The 15,904-nt window shown below is 34.5% G+C and overlaps 1 protein-coding gene across 1 annotated transcript in view; it reads left to right on the plus strand.

Annotated features, from left to right (window-relative positions):
• The first annotated feature begins 410 nt into the window (after positions 1-410).
• Positions 411-15,904, plus strand: part of LOC105360309 (uncharacterized) — a 186,574-nt gene continuing 171,080 nt past the window's right edge. The window contains exon 1 of the mRNA XM_011497187.1: positions 411-630. Within this exon, the coding sequence (XP_011495489.1) occupies positions 537-630 (94 nt within the window). The 5' untranslated portion in view covers positions 411-536. The remainder of the gene's footprint in view (positions 631-15,904) is intronic.

Consider the following 15,904-nt stretch of genomic DNA (forward strand, 5'->3'; position numbering starts at 1 on the left):
ATATATATATATATATATATATATATATATATATGTATTGAAAACATAAGTTATTGGTTGTAATTAAAAAATTTAAATAAGGATCTATCTCAATGGCAACTGCTGAGAAATAATATTCCCATAAAATTCCCGAAAGGAAAGGCGATGTTGCAAAATAGATTGAATAAGAGAAAAAAAAATTCTGAATAGAAATTAGTAGGAATAGTAAATTTTTGCGATTGAAATTGATTTCAATAGCACTGTATTTCGCATTGTTTCATTGAATATAAAGCGCAAAATTGTGTGGAGCAAGGTGGTGCGACTTACACAGCCTCTAATGCACTGTTCCCATCCCCATCCCTCCACCGTACACAGATGGCCGGATAAAGTAGGAGATCGTTTAATCTTTCCAAATATTTTCGCAGGCGAAGGCGGGTGATGAGGGGTGTCGGCTAGAACCCCGTGTAGTTGTGTCGTGGAGGAGGAGGAGGAGGAGGAAGAGGTGGAGGAGACGGGGGAGAAGTAGCGACTACAGTGAGGGCGAGTACGGCATAAAGATGCCGTTATCCCGGAGAGCAGCCTCATTATGGCCGCTGCTGCTGATTCTAATCATCGCGGGAGGCGCCCGAGCCTTCAGCTCCCGTACACCAGGTAAGACACTCATACGCTCCTTAGCCCCGTTGCTTGCGCGCATTCCGTTGTAAGAGGCTGAGAGTGCGACTTTATGATAATGGCGGGGGCGGCGGCGGCGGCGTTACTGAATAAAAGAGGGAGGCGCGGAAAATTATAACGAAGTACAGGGCGTAAAATGTGTAATGCTGTCGAGATCCGTGGCTTTTTAATATTTTGTATAACTGGCCGGAGAGTTAATGTCTTCTCCGTCGGTGAATGATGTAGCGCGCATTCGGCAGTGTTTTATAATTATTTTCCCCACAGTGGATGGTATCCTTTAATTTTTTACGAGCGAAAACTCGATTTTTTAAGCTGACATGAACGTCTTTTAGCTCGAGAACATTTTACCTGATATCCCCTATAATTAACTTAAATTTCACCACTTACGGAATGGCATTTAATAATTACAATTTAATTATCGTCTTGTATATTAAGATCGAGTGCTGGGGCACCTGGATAAACTAAAGCCAGCCAATGCAGTTACCAATATAATATCTAATATAGTTCGAATGTTTATAATTTAGACAATTTTTAAATGCTTTCTCGCGCTCGTTATTATAATTGAATGAATATGCTCATATATCGTGCATCGATAATCTTTGTCATTTTATACAGACATAGGGACACAGTGCATTTAAAGGATATCCGAAGCGAAAGTACAGTCTTTGAACGAATTAGAGAGAGAGAGAGAGAGAGAGAGCTTTGATGTAATTAAGAGGCATTCATTAATTTTCACCAAAGTACGAGGATTTCAGTGGCTAAAAAATTCGAGTCCAAGCGAATAAATTAACCGAGCTTACTCTTTTAGCTGTAAATAAATTACATTCACCATACGCTTCCGTCACTTGCTTGGCTCGGCGAGCTAAGCTACCCAGTGACCAACGTAGACGCACACGCCAGGGTTCCATTGGCTGGGACGGGGTAAAAGGGGTACAAGAATAGAAAGAGTCTGGAGGCATTACAAGTGAAAATGTTAATCGCCGGTTAATTTATGCGCGTGCTCCCGTTCACTCCCGCGCTAGAAGAATATTCGCCCTAATCGCAGAGCAAATAAGATTATCTGATCGAATTTTAATGGGAAGCTCGCGTGAGCCGTCGAGCGACAGACACGCGTTTGGGTGGGTGGGCGCGAGGACGGCGACTGCGCGGCACGTGTCGAATCCTCGCTCCTGTCCCCCTCGTTTCGCGAGCCTTTAATCGGCTTATCGGGCGCCTCGGTGGCTTTTAATTGTTCCCCGGGCCTCCGCTGCTTGTCAGCTAGAATTTGCGGGTGTTGCCTTTCTTTCGGGGCGCGGGGCCTTGTCGCCATCTTCCCGCTAGCAAAGCCAACGCATCGAGCCAACTTCGTGTATAGACGGAGTGTACGTGCGAGGCGCCGATCGCTAGGCTCTGGATGAAATTCTAATCCGATCAAATGGAAATTCACGATGTCGCGCTTCACCGTATACGGCGCCATGAAATTTCCGAGACTCCTAAGTATTCCACGAATTCATAATTAAATTTTCGTGAAAATGTTTTTCCCAAACGTCATTTGGATTATGATTGTTTTAAAGCACGGGCGAGCTTACGCTGGGCTGACTGACACGAGTGGGAGTTCGATGACGTTTTTCGGCCTGAGGCAAGTTATTGCTCGGATATAATGATTAAGGTGACTCGATAATTAATCAATGTCCGTTAATTTATTATTATCATCGCGCGCATTAACAGCGCTTAGAATCTCTTACGCCAGCGCAATTTTTGCAGAAACATCGTTTACGCGAGTAATTTTAATCAAATCTACTTATGTTAATGAGCCTACTCACGTTCGGATGATGTGTTAGTCTAAATTCCTCCTCCACTTACATCCTCTTATCTTCTTTAAGCGCAGATTACACGAGCCACTCTTACCCGAGGTATAATAAATTAAATTCTCTTGTCCCTTTTCGGGACACTGAAAGCAATGTGTTGTTTGCATCATTAAATTCGCATAAAGCCACTCTCGCTTTACAAAAGTAAGAAAAATTTTTACAAATAGTTCACATTATGCAAGAAAAAGGTGGATTAAGAATTACGATAGAAAGTTTAAAAATAATCATGAAATTTATGATTCGAGGGCCCGTTATAAGACAAATATTATAAACAAATATTCAGGGCTGAAAATGAAAACGCGAAAAGCAAATAGCATCTGTTGAAACGATAAACTCACCTCGTACCGGTACTGAAAATTATTTAGAAAATTATATTGTAAAATAGACGTTGACTGTCATTGTTCCTCGAATTTATCTCAAATGAATTAATCCATGGAGTCTGAAGACCTATGGAATGCGAAGCCTTCAAAGTACAATTCACTTCAGCGTATTCTGCACCAAAGTCGTACAGTCAAAAGAACATCGTGGAAATTTTCTCTGTAGAAAGCTCTTGGCCTCAGTCGAAAGCAAAGACAAGGCAGTGCGCTTAAGAAAACGTAAAAGAGAGATGACTCGAGGACGTTACAAAAGGAAAATGACGTACGAGGTTTACTTTAGCTGCAAGGGAAGAGGAAAAATGTGAAAAATGGAAGTGAAAAATAACGATTTGAGGCTGTCGGTCGAAAAGATTCTTAAGGACAGAAATGGTTATATATATATATATATATATATATATACATAGGTGTGTATGTATATAGATGATAAAAGCGAGTAATATTTTCAATAGCAAATATAGCTGATTAATATTGAACATTGACTTTAATAATAATGAGATGATTATAATTAATGAAAATTGTAAAAAAGTTATGTATAAAGAGTAAATATTTTAGAATTTATTATGGGGATGACTATCTATAATAGAACTTTTATTGACAAGTAAAACTTTTTTAACTACATTGATAAATCGGATTTTAAAATATAACTTCAGAAAATATAAATTCTATGGCAAACTAGATAATTTTATAAAATGTTTTAATTAGGTTACGTCTCAAAGTTAAAATATACAATCATAAGTTTAAAAGTAGTATATCCTTACATTTAACATAATTTGAAATATTGGCGTAAAGATTAATAATTCACGCATAAATATAACGGAGACAAAACACTATATAGGACGCGATACAAATATATATGGAAAGAAAATAGAATGACGCATTTAGCAATAAATTTTAAATCACATTTATTATTTAATTAAATCACATTTATTATTTAATTAATTGTATAATTAACGTAACTTTGTTATTCAATACAAATTGAAAATGCTACTATTTATTCATGGTTAAAAAAAAAACATAATAATAATAAGCATTCAGTGTTTCAACAAATTTTTCTAAAAAAATATTTCTATGTATCACCATTAACTCTGTAACGTCTTAAAATAGCATTGAATTTCCGATAATGACCATGTACGAGACAAAATGAAATATCCAGGCTTACTATGTCATCAACGATAATACATAAAAGTGACGATAAAACAAGCGTAACTAGAGGAGCACTCGAATTGACGTCTAAAATCTTACGCACCTTTCAACACTCTCCTTATAATCTCATTTGCCCCCACCACAAGGACTCAGCATCCTAGCCACGTTTGCCTCTCATTCGAATAAAGCGGCGGGGGCGGCGGCGTCGGCGTTCGCAGCGGCGCCATTCTAATTCTTGGTGTATCTCCCCCCTCCCCTCACAACCGCTTCGCCATCGTCATGTAGACAAATGCGAGTTGCGCATAGTTGACGACGAGCGGTGGCCACGCTGCTCCACTAGTTACCGAGAATTCCCATGAGCGATGGACGAAATTAATCTGTTTTTCTTTCGCGTAATTTTGGGCGAAGGCGCGTCAGCGTCTCTTTAACTCGGTGCGTTCGGGGAGAGAAAGTGAGAGAGTGAAAGAGAGAGAGAGAGAGAGAGAGAGAGAGAGTGAGAGAGAGAGAGCGAGAGAGCGAGGAGAGTTTCCTAACCATCGTCGTAGTCTCTCTCTCTCTCTCTCTCTCTCTCTCTCTCCTTCTCTCTTTATCTCTATCTATATATCTATCCCAACTAGCAGCCGCTCCACACCAAGCCGACAAACCCCAGCCGAATGTTTGAATTCCCGTTGTAAATGCAACGCCGAGCAACTGCTTCTTCGCCTCGTTTCTCTCCCAGATATTTGGCTCTTGGTTTGCAATTGCTTCTGCGCGCTCGCTTCTCCCAACTTCTTTTGACAAACTTGAGAAAGATTGACACTATGAGTCTACAGTTTGTTATGCATTCTATCCCGCTTGTTTGACAAGGAAATATTTAGTTTTGTAATTTGAGTGCTAGCAAGTGATCAGCTCTCGACAACAAAGAATTGGCCATTTGTGTAATGAACCGAATGCCCGTACTCTATTTCTCTAAACACTTGAATTTATTTTCGATGCCCAAGTGCACTTGTACTTTAACTGAAACGTACTCGAATAATTTATAATTTAATTATTTTTATGGATATCGATAATTTTTTGATTGTAGTGATCTTTAGATTTTCGAAGCACTACTTGTGCTGATTAAATTACTCAAGTCGTCTATTATAACCAAAGGATCTTTGCAATTGATTCCTTTAGCTTTTACATTTTAACACTAAATATAAATAAATATTCATTCATATCTGGGTAACAAAGGTTATTTTTTAATCCTAAGGCTTATTTACATTAGAGTAACAATTAATAGCTGATAATGAAATTATCATGTCTTGTGAATTTTACTCGTAAAATATTTCATTTGATAGATAATTAAATACAAATAAATGTAAATGATAAATATATTTTAATTTTAATTCGATTATAATATCTATCTTAAATAGTGTTACAAAAAACACAGTTTGTTACTGGCAAGATGTTATAGTAGTAGATAACGAAAGAAACTCTAAAAAGTCGGATAAAGAAGGAAACAAAACAAACGCAGAATATAAATCCCGGAAGATTTAAGAATTTCAGTTTATCCATAGCATTATAAAAGAAGTACAATTAAAAGTTAAAAATATTTCTTCTAGAAATAAGCTAGATTATGAGTATGAGGGAAAAATAAAAAATAAGTAAAAAAATAAATAAATAAAAGAACGCTATGACTATTGTCGCTAGCTGCATATAAATCTTACAAATTAATTTGTTATTCTTACGATTAATTTGATATTCTTAAACAGATTTCCTAAGTGAATCATTCATGCATTATAAAATAATTCCCTTTATTTATTTTCAAAATGGTTCCATTATTGTCAAACTAAATTAAAGAATTTTCTAACAATCTGACTTTTTTTATGGCAAAATATTTTATTCGCTCTAATATAACTTAACATATCTAAAGTTATTCGACAATGAATAATAGTTTCAATGTTCCAGTGAAGCGATATAAATCGAGTCTCGCAGGCATATTAAATTCCTAAATCTGGTTGGGCTAATAGTTAAATCGATATGCCTAATTAATATTTATATCTTAGTTGAAATAAGTATTTAACATAAGCACAAACAAAAATAATAGTTATTAATCGAGATAATTTAATAGTGAGCCGTTTAAAATGCTCTAAAGTTGAGATGAAATTTATGGAAATACTTTCAAATCCCTCGCAAATCTCCTTAAAATTTTTACTTTAACGTTCATTTACCGAAAGAAATAGAATAATCATATGGATAGATCGTCATCGTTGAAATAAGAATAACTATAAGGAAAAATAATGGAATTACGTGCCAGTGGAGTTGCGGCCACGAGTTAGCGATGGCGAGTTAGTATCGACTTGCCATGGAAATAAGAGGATAGTTTGGCAAAGTGCAAGAGGGTCGCGACACATAAAGTCAGAGGGGAAATGCCGAATGGAGGAGGACGAGCTGAGAGAAGGTCGAACGGGTTCGGCGAGGTGGTAGCATAATGGTAAGGGGCTGGTGGGGTGAAACTGGGGGGGGGGTTTAGCGAAAGAGGGAGGACTCGGGAGTGGAAATACTCGCGAGTCGAATTCCGTTTGCGGAATGACGGCTGCCGCCGTTGCCGACGCACCAGAATGGAAGCCCTCGCCCGGGCGAGAGACAAATGGTCTCGCATACTTAGCGAGTACTTGACTGTGACAAAGTGCGCCGCGTTGCGTATATCTGCGCACGAGAACACATCTACCTGCTGGAGATACAAAGCCGCGGAGTGACGTGAGGGAGAGAGGACAGACAGGTTACAGCGTCTCTCTATTATTGCAAAAACAGGACCATGTAAATATAGAATACTGTTTCGCTTGCATTTTACTTTATAAATTTTAGCTGCTTTAGCTGCTTATGGAGAGTATGTCGAGTCATTACAACTAATCATTAGGCTTATTTATTAAAATAAATGTAACAGAAAGTAAATTATTTAAAAAATATTCCCTTTCAACAATAATGTATTCAAGAGTTAATAAATAGATACATTGTCTCGCTGTTTTATCAAATAAATTTATTCATAATAATTATTTAATATTAAACATTATGAAAAATTATTACTTATCGAATTTTATGCTTTTTGAATGTTTACCAGTCTTTGTTTTTTTTTGTTTTTTTTTTTTATACATTATGATCGATATTTTATAATGATTCGTAATGCTGATTTTTCTAATGTGTTAATATTTTTAATATGGAAGTAACCGATTACTTCATACGCTTGATTGTTTTTATTCAATTTTCATAATAAATAAAAATTTCTTTATTAAAGACTCCGTGACGGCACTTTAATATTTTAGCAGCTTCATAAATTTGTGACCCTTTAAAAAACTCAATGTTAGCACAGTAATATTTAAGTGGTCTTGTAACATTACAATTATTAATAAATAACTATAGCATTATGATAGCATATAAAATAATGAAGAGTTTTATAATCGTCAAAAGGGATATTTTACTTAATATAAATTGAGTTGGGTTCCGAGTGTGACATTAATAAACTGTGAAATTCGTTCATTATAAATTAGATATTTTGTCTTCGTTTTCTTTATATCCATACCTGATAGGATAACTTGTTATACTTTATTTTTTAGGCTAGAGATTACATATATACATTTCTGTTCAATAGAAATTAATAAATTATGATTTAAATAATGAAAACGATGATAGAATATGATGAGTAAAAACAATTAATTGGAAGGTCTAGGACTACTATAATATATAAAGCAATTAATTAAATAAGAATTAAAATTACAAATATCGTTGCTTGAACATTATTATTAATTGTAGCTATCGGTAACTTACAGTTCTGTTAAATCATCTAAATATATGCTTTTGCCACTTTAATTTAATCAAAATATTTTTATAGCCAAGATGACAATATTTGCCGAAAAATTTTATAAACGAAAAAATCCTTTTATACCATTATAATTAATATCAGTAGTGTCTTTAATTGAAAATTTAATAGACCAAATAGAAATAATAGATAAAATACATATAATAAATTTCTTATTTCATTAATTTAGTATATTTAGCATAAACCGGAATATATTGTTATTATTATGAAATTATTCTACATAAATCAAGTAGTAACAGAGAAAAATGCAAATTTAAAAATATAACAGTAAATATAATTTAGATCTATTATTATTTGTAAAAATAAAAAAATGAAAACGTTAGAGGTAGTGCTTCACTTACGAAGAATACTTTATAATAATAATTATCATTATTTTATTAATAATCTAATGACCATTTAAATTGAATTTTTATAATTAATGAATGTACCTATAGTTTAACGTGAAGTTAATTTCAAATCACAGATTTATATCCATTAAAACCAATAATTTCAACTTACTATTAAATATATTAAATATATATATATATATATTCTCACATATTCTCTTTTGTTTCATTTTCTGTACTATTTTATTTATTTTTCAATTTTATATTTTATAAATACAACTAACATAGTAGTGTAATTTTACTTCATTATCGTATTCTATTTTAACTTAACTCCAATAATAATTTGGCTTTCGGCGCTTACATTTAAAGATATTTGCCACTTCCCTTAGCAATAATGACACTATAATTCCATGTTGCCTTTTTATCACAATAGCAAATATCTAGATAGAGTTTCCGAAAGTCGAAGTGTAATTAAAAGATAATATAATAATCCAAATTTAATCGGTCGAGATTCACTTTTGAAATAAATTAAGAGCTTACGATGTTGAAAATGCTTTATTCGAATCTGTTCAATTTATTCATAAATACAACCTCATTTTTTAATGACACTTGCGAAGCTGCTAATTGTTCAAAGTGATTTCATAGTTTGAAATTATGCTTCTGTGAGTAATTTCAAAAGATTCTTAAATAATTGTGTATATCAAACAATTTTAAAGGTTAAAATATAATTATACATTTAATCGAAATAACATTTATAGTGGATGAATGAAATGAACATTATTAATATTCAATAAGAAAAGATATAAAAATTAAGTATATATTAATGAAAATAGTAGTATACAGTATAGCCCGACTATATAATGAAGGATTGTCTAAATCACATAGAATTAATTAAAACTTAGCGGCAAAGTATTATTACTATATTTGTGATAACGTCTAATGTTGTAAAAATAATAATATTGATGTGCGTGCGTGTACGTGCGCGAACGTGTACGAAAGTATAAAAATGATATAAAGGGGTAGATGAAATGCAAAAAAAAAACATCATAACCGTAATGAAAAAGAAAAAAAGAATGTCTTAAAGATTTTATCAAAAGTATCTATTTCTTATTTAGCTCTGTCATCGTTACGCTACTCTAAACCTTTCTTTTTTCATTTCGCTTCTTTCTGCCATTTTACTTTCGTAATTCTGCTGTCGTCAAAGACGTAAATTAACTAATCACTTTGTAAGAAAAGTAAAAGATATTAATATGAGTAACCTTAATTTGCTTCCTCTATGAAAAGCTGTGTTTGGCAGATTGAAAGATGGAAAAAAGGCAAAATATACAAAGAAAAAAAGTTTGCAAAGTTATCTGAGAAATTAACAGCGAGATTAAGTTAAAGTAAAAGTCAATTACTGTCCGAGAATTTAATTTTGAAAGAAGCGCTAAAGTTGTCGAAGAAGGGGAATTAAATAAAAATATTATTGCTATATAATTCATTTGTTCGTAGATAATATTTTTCACATCATAATTCCTTATATATATATATATATATATATATATATATATATATATATATATATTACATAATTTCCGTTTCTTTGTCCGTTCTTTGTCAGTAAAAGCAATTGCTCTTTTAAAATTATCGTGTAACAATAAATTTATGATAAAGGTAATTGAATAAACAATTGTATAGAAAGGTAATTTTTGTTGGAGCCGATAATTTGATTTTAAACAAATGAGGCTTTCAAAGCTTCGATATCGCTCATTTTTCATTGCAATAATTCTTCCGACTTTATTAATAGAAAATCACGTAGATTCGAATGCTTATCATTATTGTGTATTCGGTATGATTATCTTGTATGGAGCTGCCCTTCTCGCTTGTATATTACATCGATGAAAGGGATTAGTCTTGCGACATCGAAATGCACCCCTGGAATTTGCACACCAATGAAAGGATATCCATGAGCGTGTACAGCTGCGAGACAAGCCCTCTTCTGTCCTTATTCAGGACGAGAAAGCGCCAAGTGCCAGGACACTTTCCAAAACCCCGCAGCACTCAGCTGCAGATTATCTCTTAGACTACACGAGTTCGCGTGTCCACCCTATTTTGCTGAAGATGGCTGGAGTTAAAATCCGAGAAGTTCTGTCTGTTATGTCGCATTGAATTATTTGTGCAACCAATTGACGGGAGGGCATGTGGACATTAATATCTTTGTTCATTGTCGATTAGATATCTTTCTTTCAACTTTAGTGACGTATACGTACCATCGGTCCTCGTATAATCGATGCCTGTTGCGCTCTTCGCCCGTTAATCCCGTCAATCATGGATTATCAGTAAAGTTTATTTTCCGAATTATCTATTTGCCGCAGGGTTTGCGAATTCCTAATTTAATATTTCAAATTAAATGCTACTTCGTCCGATAAACATAATGATGTTATTTTTCGTCAAATAAATTCAGGATAATAAATTACATGTTAAAAATCGTAAATATTTGTCATTCAATAAATTTTTATGTAAAAAGTAATTTAATTCTCGCAAATGATAACGGTTTCCAGTCAAACAAATAAAATCTTGAGACGGCGCTACACGTGAGCACATATATCACCTGGCTGAGGCTCTCCCAATACAGCAAGTTAGAAAAATAAGGAAGGAAAGTGAAAGAGAACGAGTGAAAAATATGACGGTAAAGAAAACATTCTTATATTATTTTTAAGCGTCCAGCGATAAAGGATTACGTGCTTCGATTTTTCACGCAAGAAGAAAAACCGCACGAGCGCCATCGACCTTTTCGAGACATGAGAAGCTCGAGTATATAACGAGAAGAAAGAAAGAAAAAAATAAGAATGTGGTGGAGAAGAAGTAAAGAGGAAGCGAAAGTAAGGTGATCGTGCACACGAAGTAAGGCCATGGAAAGTCAACTCCGGCAGTGTAAGTGATTCGAATCGAGATCGAGTCGGCCAGCCGATGTGTGGTAATTCGTACAAGAAAGCGACAGAACACGGAGAGAATAAAGAGCGAGAGACTGTAGAGTAAGAGTGGCGTTTTCATTCTCCCTTGCGCAGCCTGCAATATGGCGGCAGTGCATGTCGTTCTTTTTTCTCTCTTCTTCTTCTCCTTCTTCTCTGAAAGCCCCGATACCAAGCGCGTGCACGCTTTTAAAAGCGATTCTAAGAAATCTCGTTTCGGTCGGTGAGCTCCTGCCTTTTTTCCCTCTCAACAAGCGAGCGTAACGGCTTGGCATCATTACCTGTTTCTTTTGTTCTTATCAGCATCTGTTTTAAAGAATTTGCTGGTTCTTCACAATGGTAGTCATTAAGGAAACTTTGCTAAATATTGCTCGGAATAAGTGCAAGTTGTTAAGGCTATCGGTGTTTTTAAATATAACAATATATTATTCTCTAGCTTGCATATGTATGCGACTTATTTTCATTTTTTCTTTCTTTCATATACTTTAACCTCATTTTGTCTTTCTCACGAACTTTCCTTCACAACGTACGTTTAAACTCGTTTGGTCGTTATTATCAATTTTAAATAATTTACCAGCAGATCGTTATTGGCGCATTAATAAAATATCTTATGTCTAAACATATAATTAGATTGTCTAATCGTGTAATTGACTTTAGGGACAGTTTAGACAAATACCTAAGAGAATGCAACTGTTAAATGTTACATCTCAACTTTTAAAATAAAAAAGGCGTCCCATACTTCAGAGAAGTAAACTTGGAGATAAGGATGATATAAATGTTGTGCTCTATGTAAAGTTGAAAAACTTTTGTTTTTCATTTGTGGAAGGTGAAGGTAGGAAGGAGGACACAACTGAAAGTATTTTTTTAAATAACTTAACGCTTAAATTATGATAATTGAATAATTATTTTCTATTTAAGCATTTATTATCTATTGTAATAATAAGAACAATAATAAATAATAATTTTTCTGTTGTGATATGAAAATATTTTCCCTTTTTTCAATTTGATCCATATACAGTGTTAGCATTCATTCAGGTTAATATGTGTAAAATAAATATTAAAAATTAATAACTACAATTAATAAATGTACTCGATTGTCAAGGTAGAATGTAAAATATTCTTTTACAAATGAAATATAATTAAAAATAGAATTTTATTTAAATTCGAATTTCTTATTTTTTACACGAGCAATTAATTTTCACAGAACCGTCCATTAAATTTAAATAATTATCACTTCTGAAGCACTTTTATTACAATACATAATTTTTTTTTTTTTCTAAAAAATTGAATCTTTCACAGTATTCCTTTGATAGGAATATTCAGCAAAAGTTAGACTTAGATTAATATACCATACCAGCAAAATACAAATAATCCGGCTTTTCTTCTCGTAGTTTTTCAAGAAGCCAAAACAATAATATACGCACAAACTTCCCTGTTCATTTATGATTTTCTTTTAATTTTTATCTTTTCGATACAGCAGCTGTTTCATTTTGTTTTTTGTTTTTTTGTTTTTTTTTTACTTTCATGAAACTTTGTTATACGTGTCGTTGGCTTTTGTTTTAGTTTGTAAAGTTGAAATTTAAGTTTCTCATTTGAGTGTAGCGACGTATTTTTTGAAAAGTCGTTCCCAGCATATAACAGTGATATAAAATTTAATAACAAAATTTTATCTTCAAAAATTCTCTCAGAGATGCGGGCTTCCTATCCTATAATCATATAATGATATTCAAACATAATTAATTAGAGTAAATATTTTTTTTTCAAATAAAAGAAAAAACTGTGAATGCCTTCATTCCTGTATTAATAATTTCATTACAAAATCAATAAATTGTTATTTAATCGTGCTTTAATGGGTATTTTAATTAATTTATTTTTGAAAATACAGTAAGATATATGTTATAATCTTCAAAAGATTATATGATTGCTCAGTTAGCCGTAAATAATATGGAAATGAAATTTTTAAGGAATAAAAATCTATGAATTCCGATTAAATTGGAATAATTGAATTTGACTGCTCTTTGCATTATTTTCGCCTATCACTATTAAAGTCATTGTTTACGAGTCAAAGTGAAATTCATCACATTTTATATTCATTTGCAAAGTGCACTTACACATTTTGTAATTAATTACATGCTATTCGGAACATTCAGATCTATAGAAAATTGATTTTTTTTCTCTCTTAAACATAAGCACTAACGATACACCCGCGTTTTATAAATACAATTTTAATTAGTACTTTTTACTTTAATAATACAAATTTCATCCAAATTTATTATTAAAAGTTGAAAATTATGTTAAATAGAAGATAAAGTAAAAATTATGGTCTATGAAATACAATAGACACTTTTTCAATTATGCGGATCAAACAGAAAGTTTTGATTCATTTAGATAATCGAAGCTGTAATTTCCTTCATTCAAATTATGCATGAACTTAGACAATTTTTCCATTTTTCTCTAATTCGATTGTCGACAGCAATTTTTTTTTTTTTTTTTTTTTTTGCATAATAAAAAACATAAAGCATTCGAAAAAAGAGCCGAAATATACAACTTGTGTCGTTGTAAATGACTAGTGTATTTGCATCAATGATTTTTAAATAATATTTTAGTTATTTTTTTTTTTTATTTTTTTTATTTATTTATTTTTTTTTTATTGTTCTACTACAGCGGTAAACGAAATACGTCAATCTATCCCAACCGGTGTCAACGTATAAAAACGATGTCGATCGAATATGAAATATGAAAATGCTTAACTCTGTTGGAGCTCGGAAGCTGCCACAAACACGAAGCTCTGGATAACGAGGGTAAACCGAGAAAAAAAATGTTGAAATAAAACCGTAGTACAAGGATAAATGAACGACAGAGGGAAGACTCGAGGATTCGCGACGCCCGGCAATACAAAGCAGCTGCGAGAGTATTTGGAAATTTCTTACTGCCTCCAGCGGAAAATGCCAACCAATCAACGCCGGGTACGCAATATTCACGGAAATTAGGCTCGCCTAGGGAGCAACCTGGGCTAGAGCTCCTAAACGTCCACAAAATTATATGCTCTCGTTCCTCCATCCGTCTCGCTTGCTCTCACACCTAGCGCGTATGTCGAGCGACACCTTCGTTAAAGCGATACCCGAGGAAAAGCGGAGGCGGCGCTCGATATTCCTAAGACTCCTTGCGCGCAAACACAAACAACGAGCGTAAACAGAGCGCGACGATGGCGACGCCTCTATTTCCACGGAGTCGCGCGCCACGGAAGCGCCGCGGGCGTCTCGCCCTTCGCGTGTGCTGCATTGTTAAATGAATGCGCGAGAAGGAGCTTTTAACCGGAGTATCTGCTATTGCTAGACAGCGTACGACGGTCATTTTGCTCTTTTTACTCTTTACTCGTCACGCCCTTCCCAGCGGCTTATCCGAAGAACGTTTGCTTCCTCACATTCTCGAAAAAGTCAATTAGTTGGCTTCCCAGCTTCTCAAAACACTAGTGATTTAATTAATTTTTAATTGCCTCGCCTTTGTCTCTCGTCACTGTGCGAAATCATAACTACGAGGTAGCAAATGGCTTCTGGTTTTTATTGCTAAGCAGGTCCTATATCCGTATTTTCTATTTAAATACACATTGTCAAATGGTTCACATGGTCAATCATTGGTTATTCTTGACAATTATTCTTTATATATTAACATGTGATTGAGCTTTTAGCAATATAACGTTGAATTCATAGTTTATTTGCGCCGATCACACTACGTCGTCCACGCAATTGTATATATAAATTATTGATATTAGTAACGTTGCCTGGCTTTATTCAATACAATATACTTTTATAGTCCTCGTCATAATAACGTATGTTATTTTTCAACGTGTGCGTGTGCGTTGAATCGCACGAATGGGCCAACCGAACCACGAATTCGATAGCAAATTTAATATTCTTAACATTAATGTTCTATGGAAACATGGCGAAAAATTATTGCGTCACTACGACGTGCTATTAGTATTTGTTTACGGTGTGCACATGCGTCCATTGAAATATGCATTTTGCCGCCAAGAGTGTTTAATTGCCAGAGGTGTTTAAACGCAAGAGTGGCACGAGTACGCGCGGACTCTACTCTATTCGCTCGTTTCTCACATACAAGCTGATAATCTATTTTCGGGCGTCAAAAGGAAGATCAGCCCCCCGTGGATGATAATCATTTTCGACTTAGGCGCGTGCGCGTCCGACAAGTTTGGAAGGCCGCCGCAAACGAGGAGTGACTGGTCGCTGCGCACTAATGATCGCACATTCGTCCTCTAAACTTATTATTGGCCTCGCTCTGTCGCAGCCTCTCCTTCTCTCGGGTATTTCATTAGAAGGGAACAAGATAGTCGGGAGTCTGGCGTGTCCCCGTCGACGATTCATCCACGTCAAGCGCCAACTGATTTAGAGTCTCTCAATCCCTCTCGCCCGGCAGGCGTCAAACGCTTCGCTGAGGAGCTGCGGCGCTCGTCTTTGTGCATGCCACGAATGCACAAGATGCCGCTTGAGAATGGCGTTTAGGCTGCAATCACTCGAAGGTCCGAATCCCTTTGCTCTTACGTAGAGAAGCGGGAAAAGATGATATTAGGAAGCGTTAATGTCGAGGGACAATCAATTACAAGATTAATTGGCAATTGCATGGGGTGCGAGATTCTTAATGCTCGGCATTATTGACCTATGTATTATACGTTGAGATGTGAAGTTGATGTATTGTGAATGAATTTGGAACAAAGTTGAGAAAATGTGCCATACTTTTACTTCGACAGTTCGTT

This window comes from Ceratosolen solmsi, unplaced genomic scaffold (genome assembly GCF_000503995.2).
Source record: "Ceratosolen solmsi marchali unplaced genomic scaffold, CerSol_1.0 scaffold13, whole genome shotgun sequence".
In the NCBI taxonomy this organism is placed as follows: domain Eukaryota; kingdom Metazoa; phylum Arthropoda; class Insecta; order Hymenoptera; family Agaonidae; genus Ceratosolen; species Ceratosolen solmsi.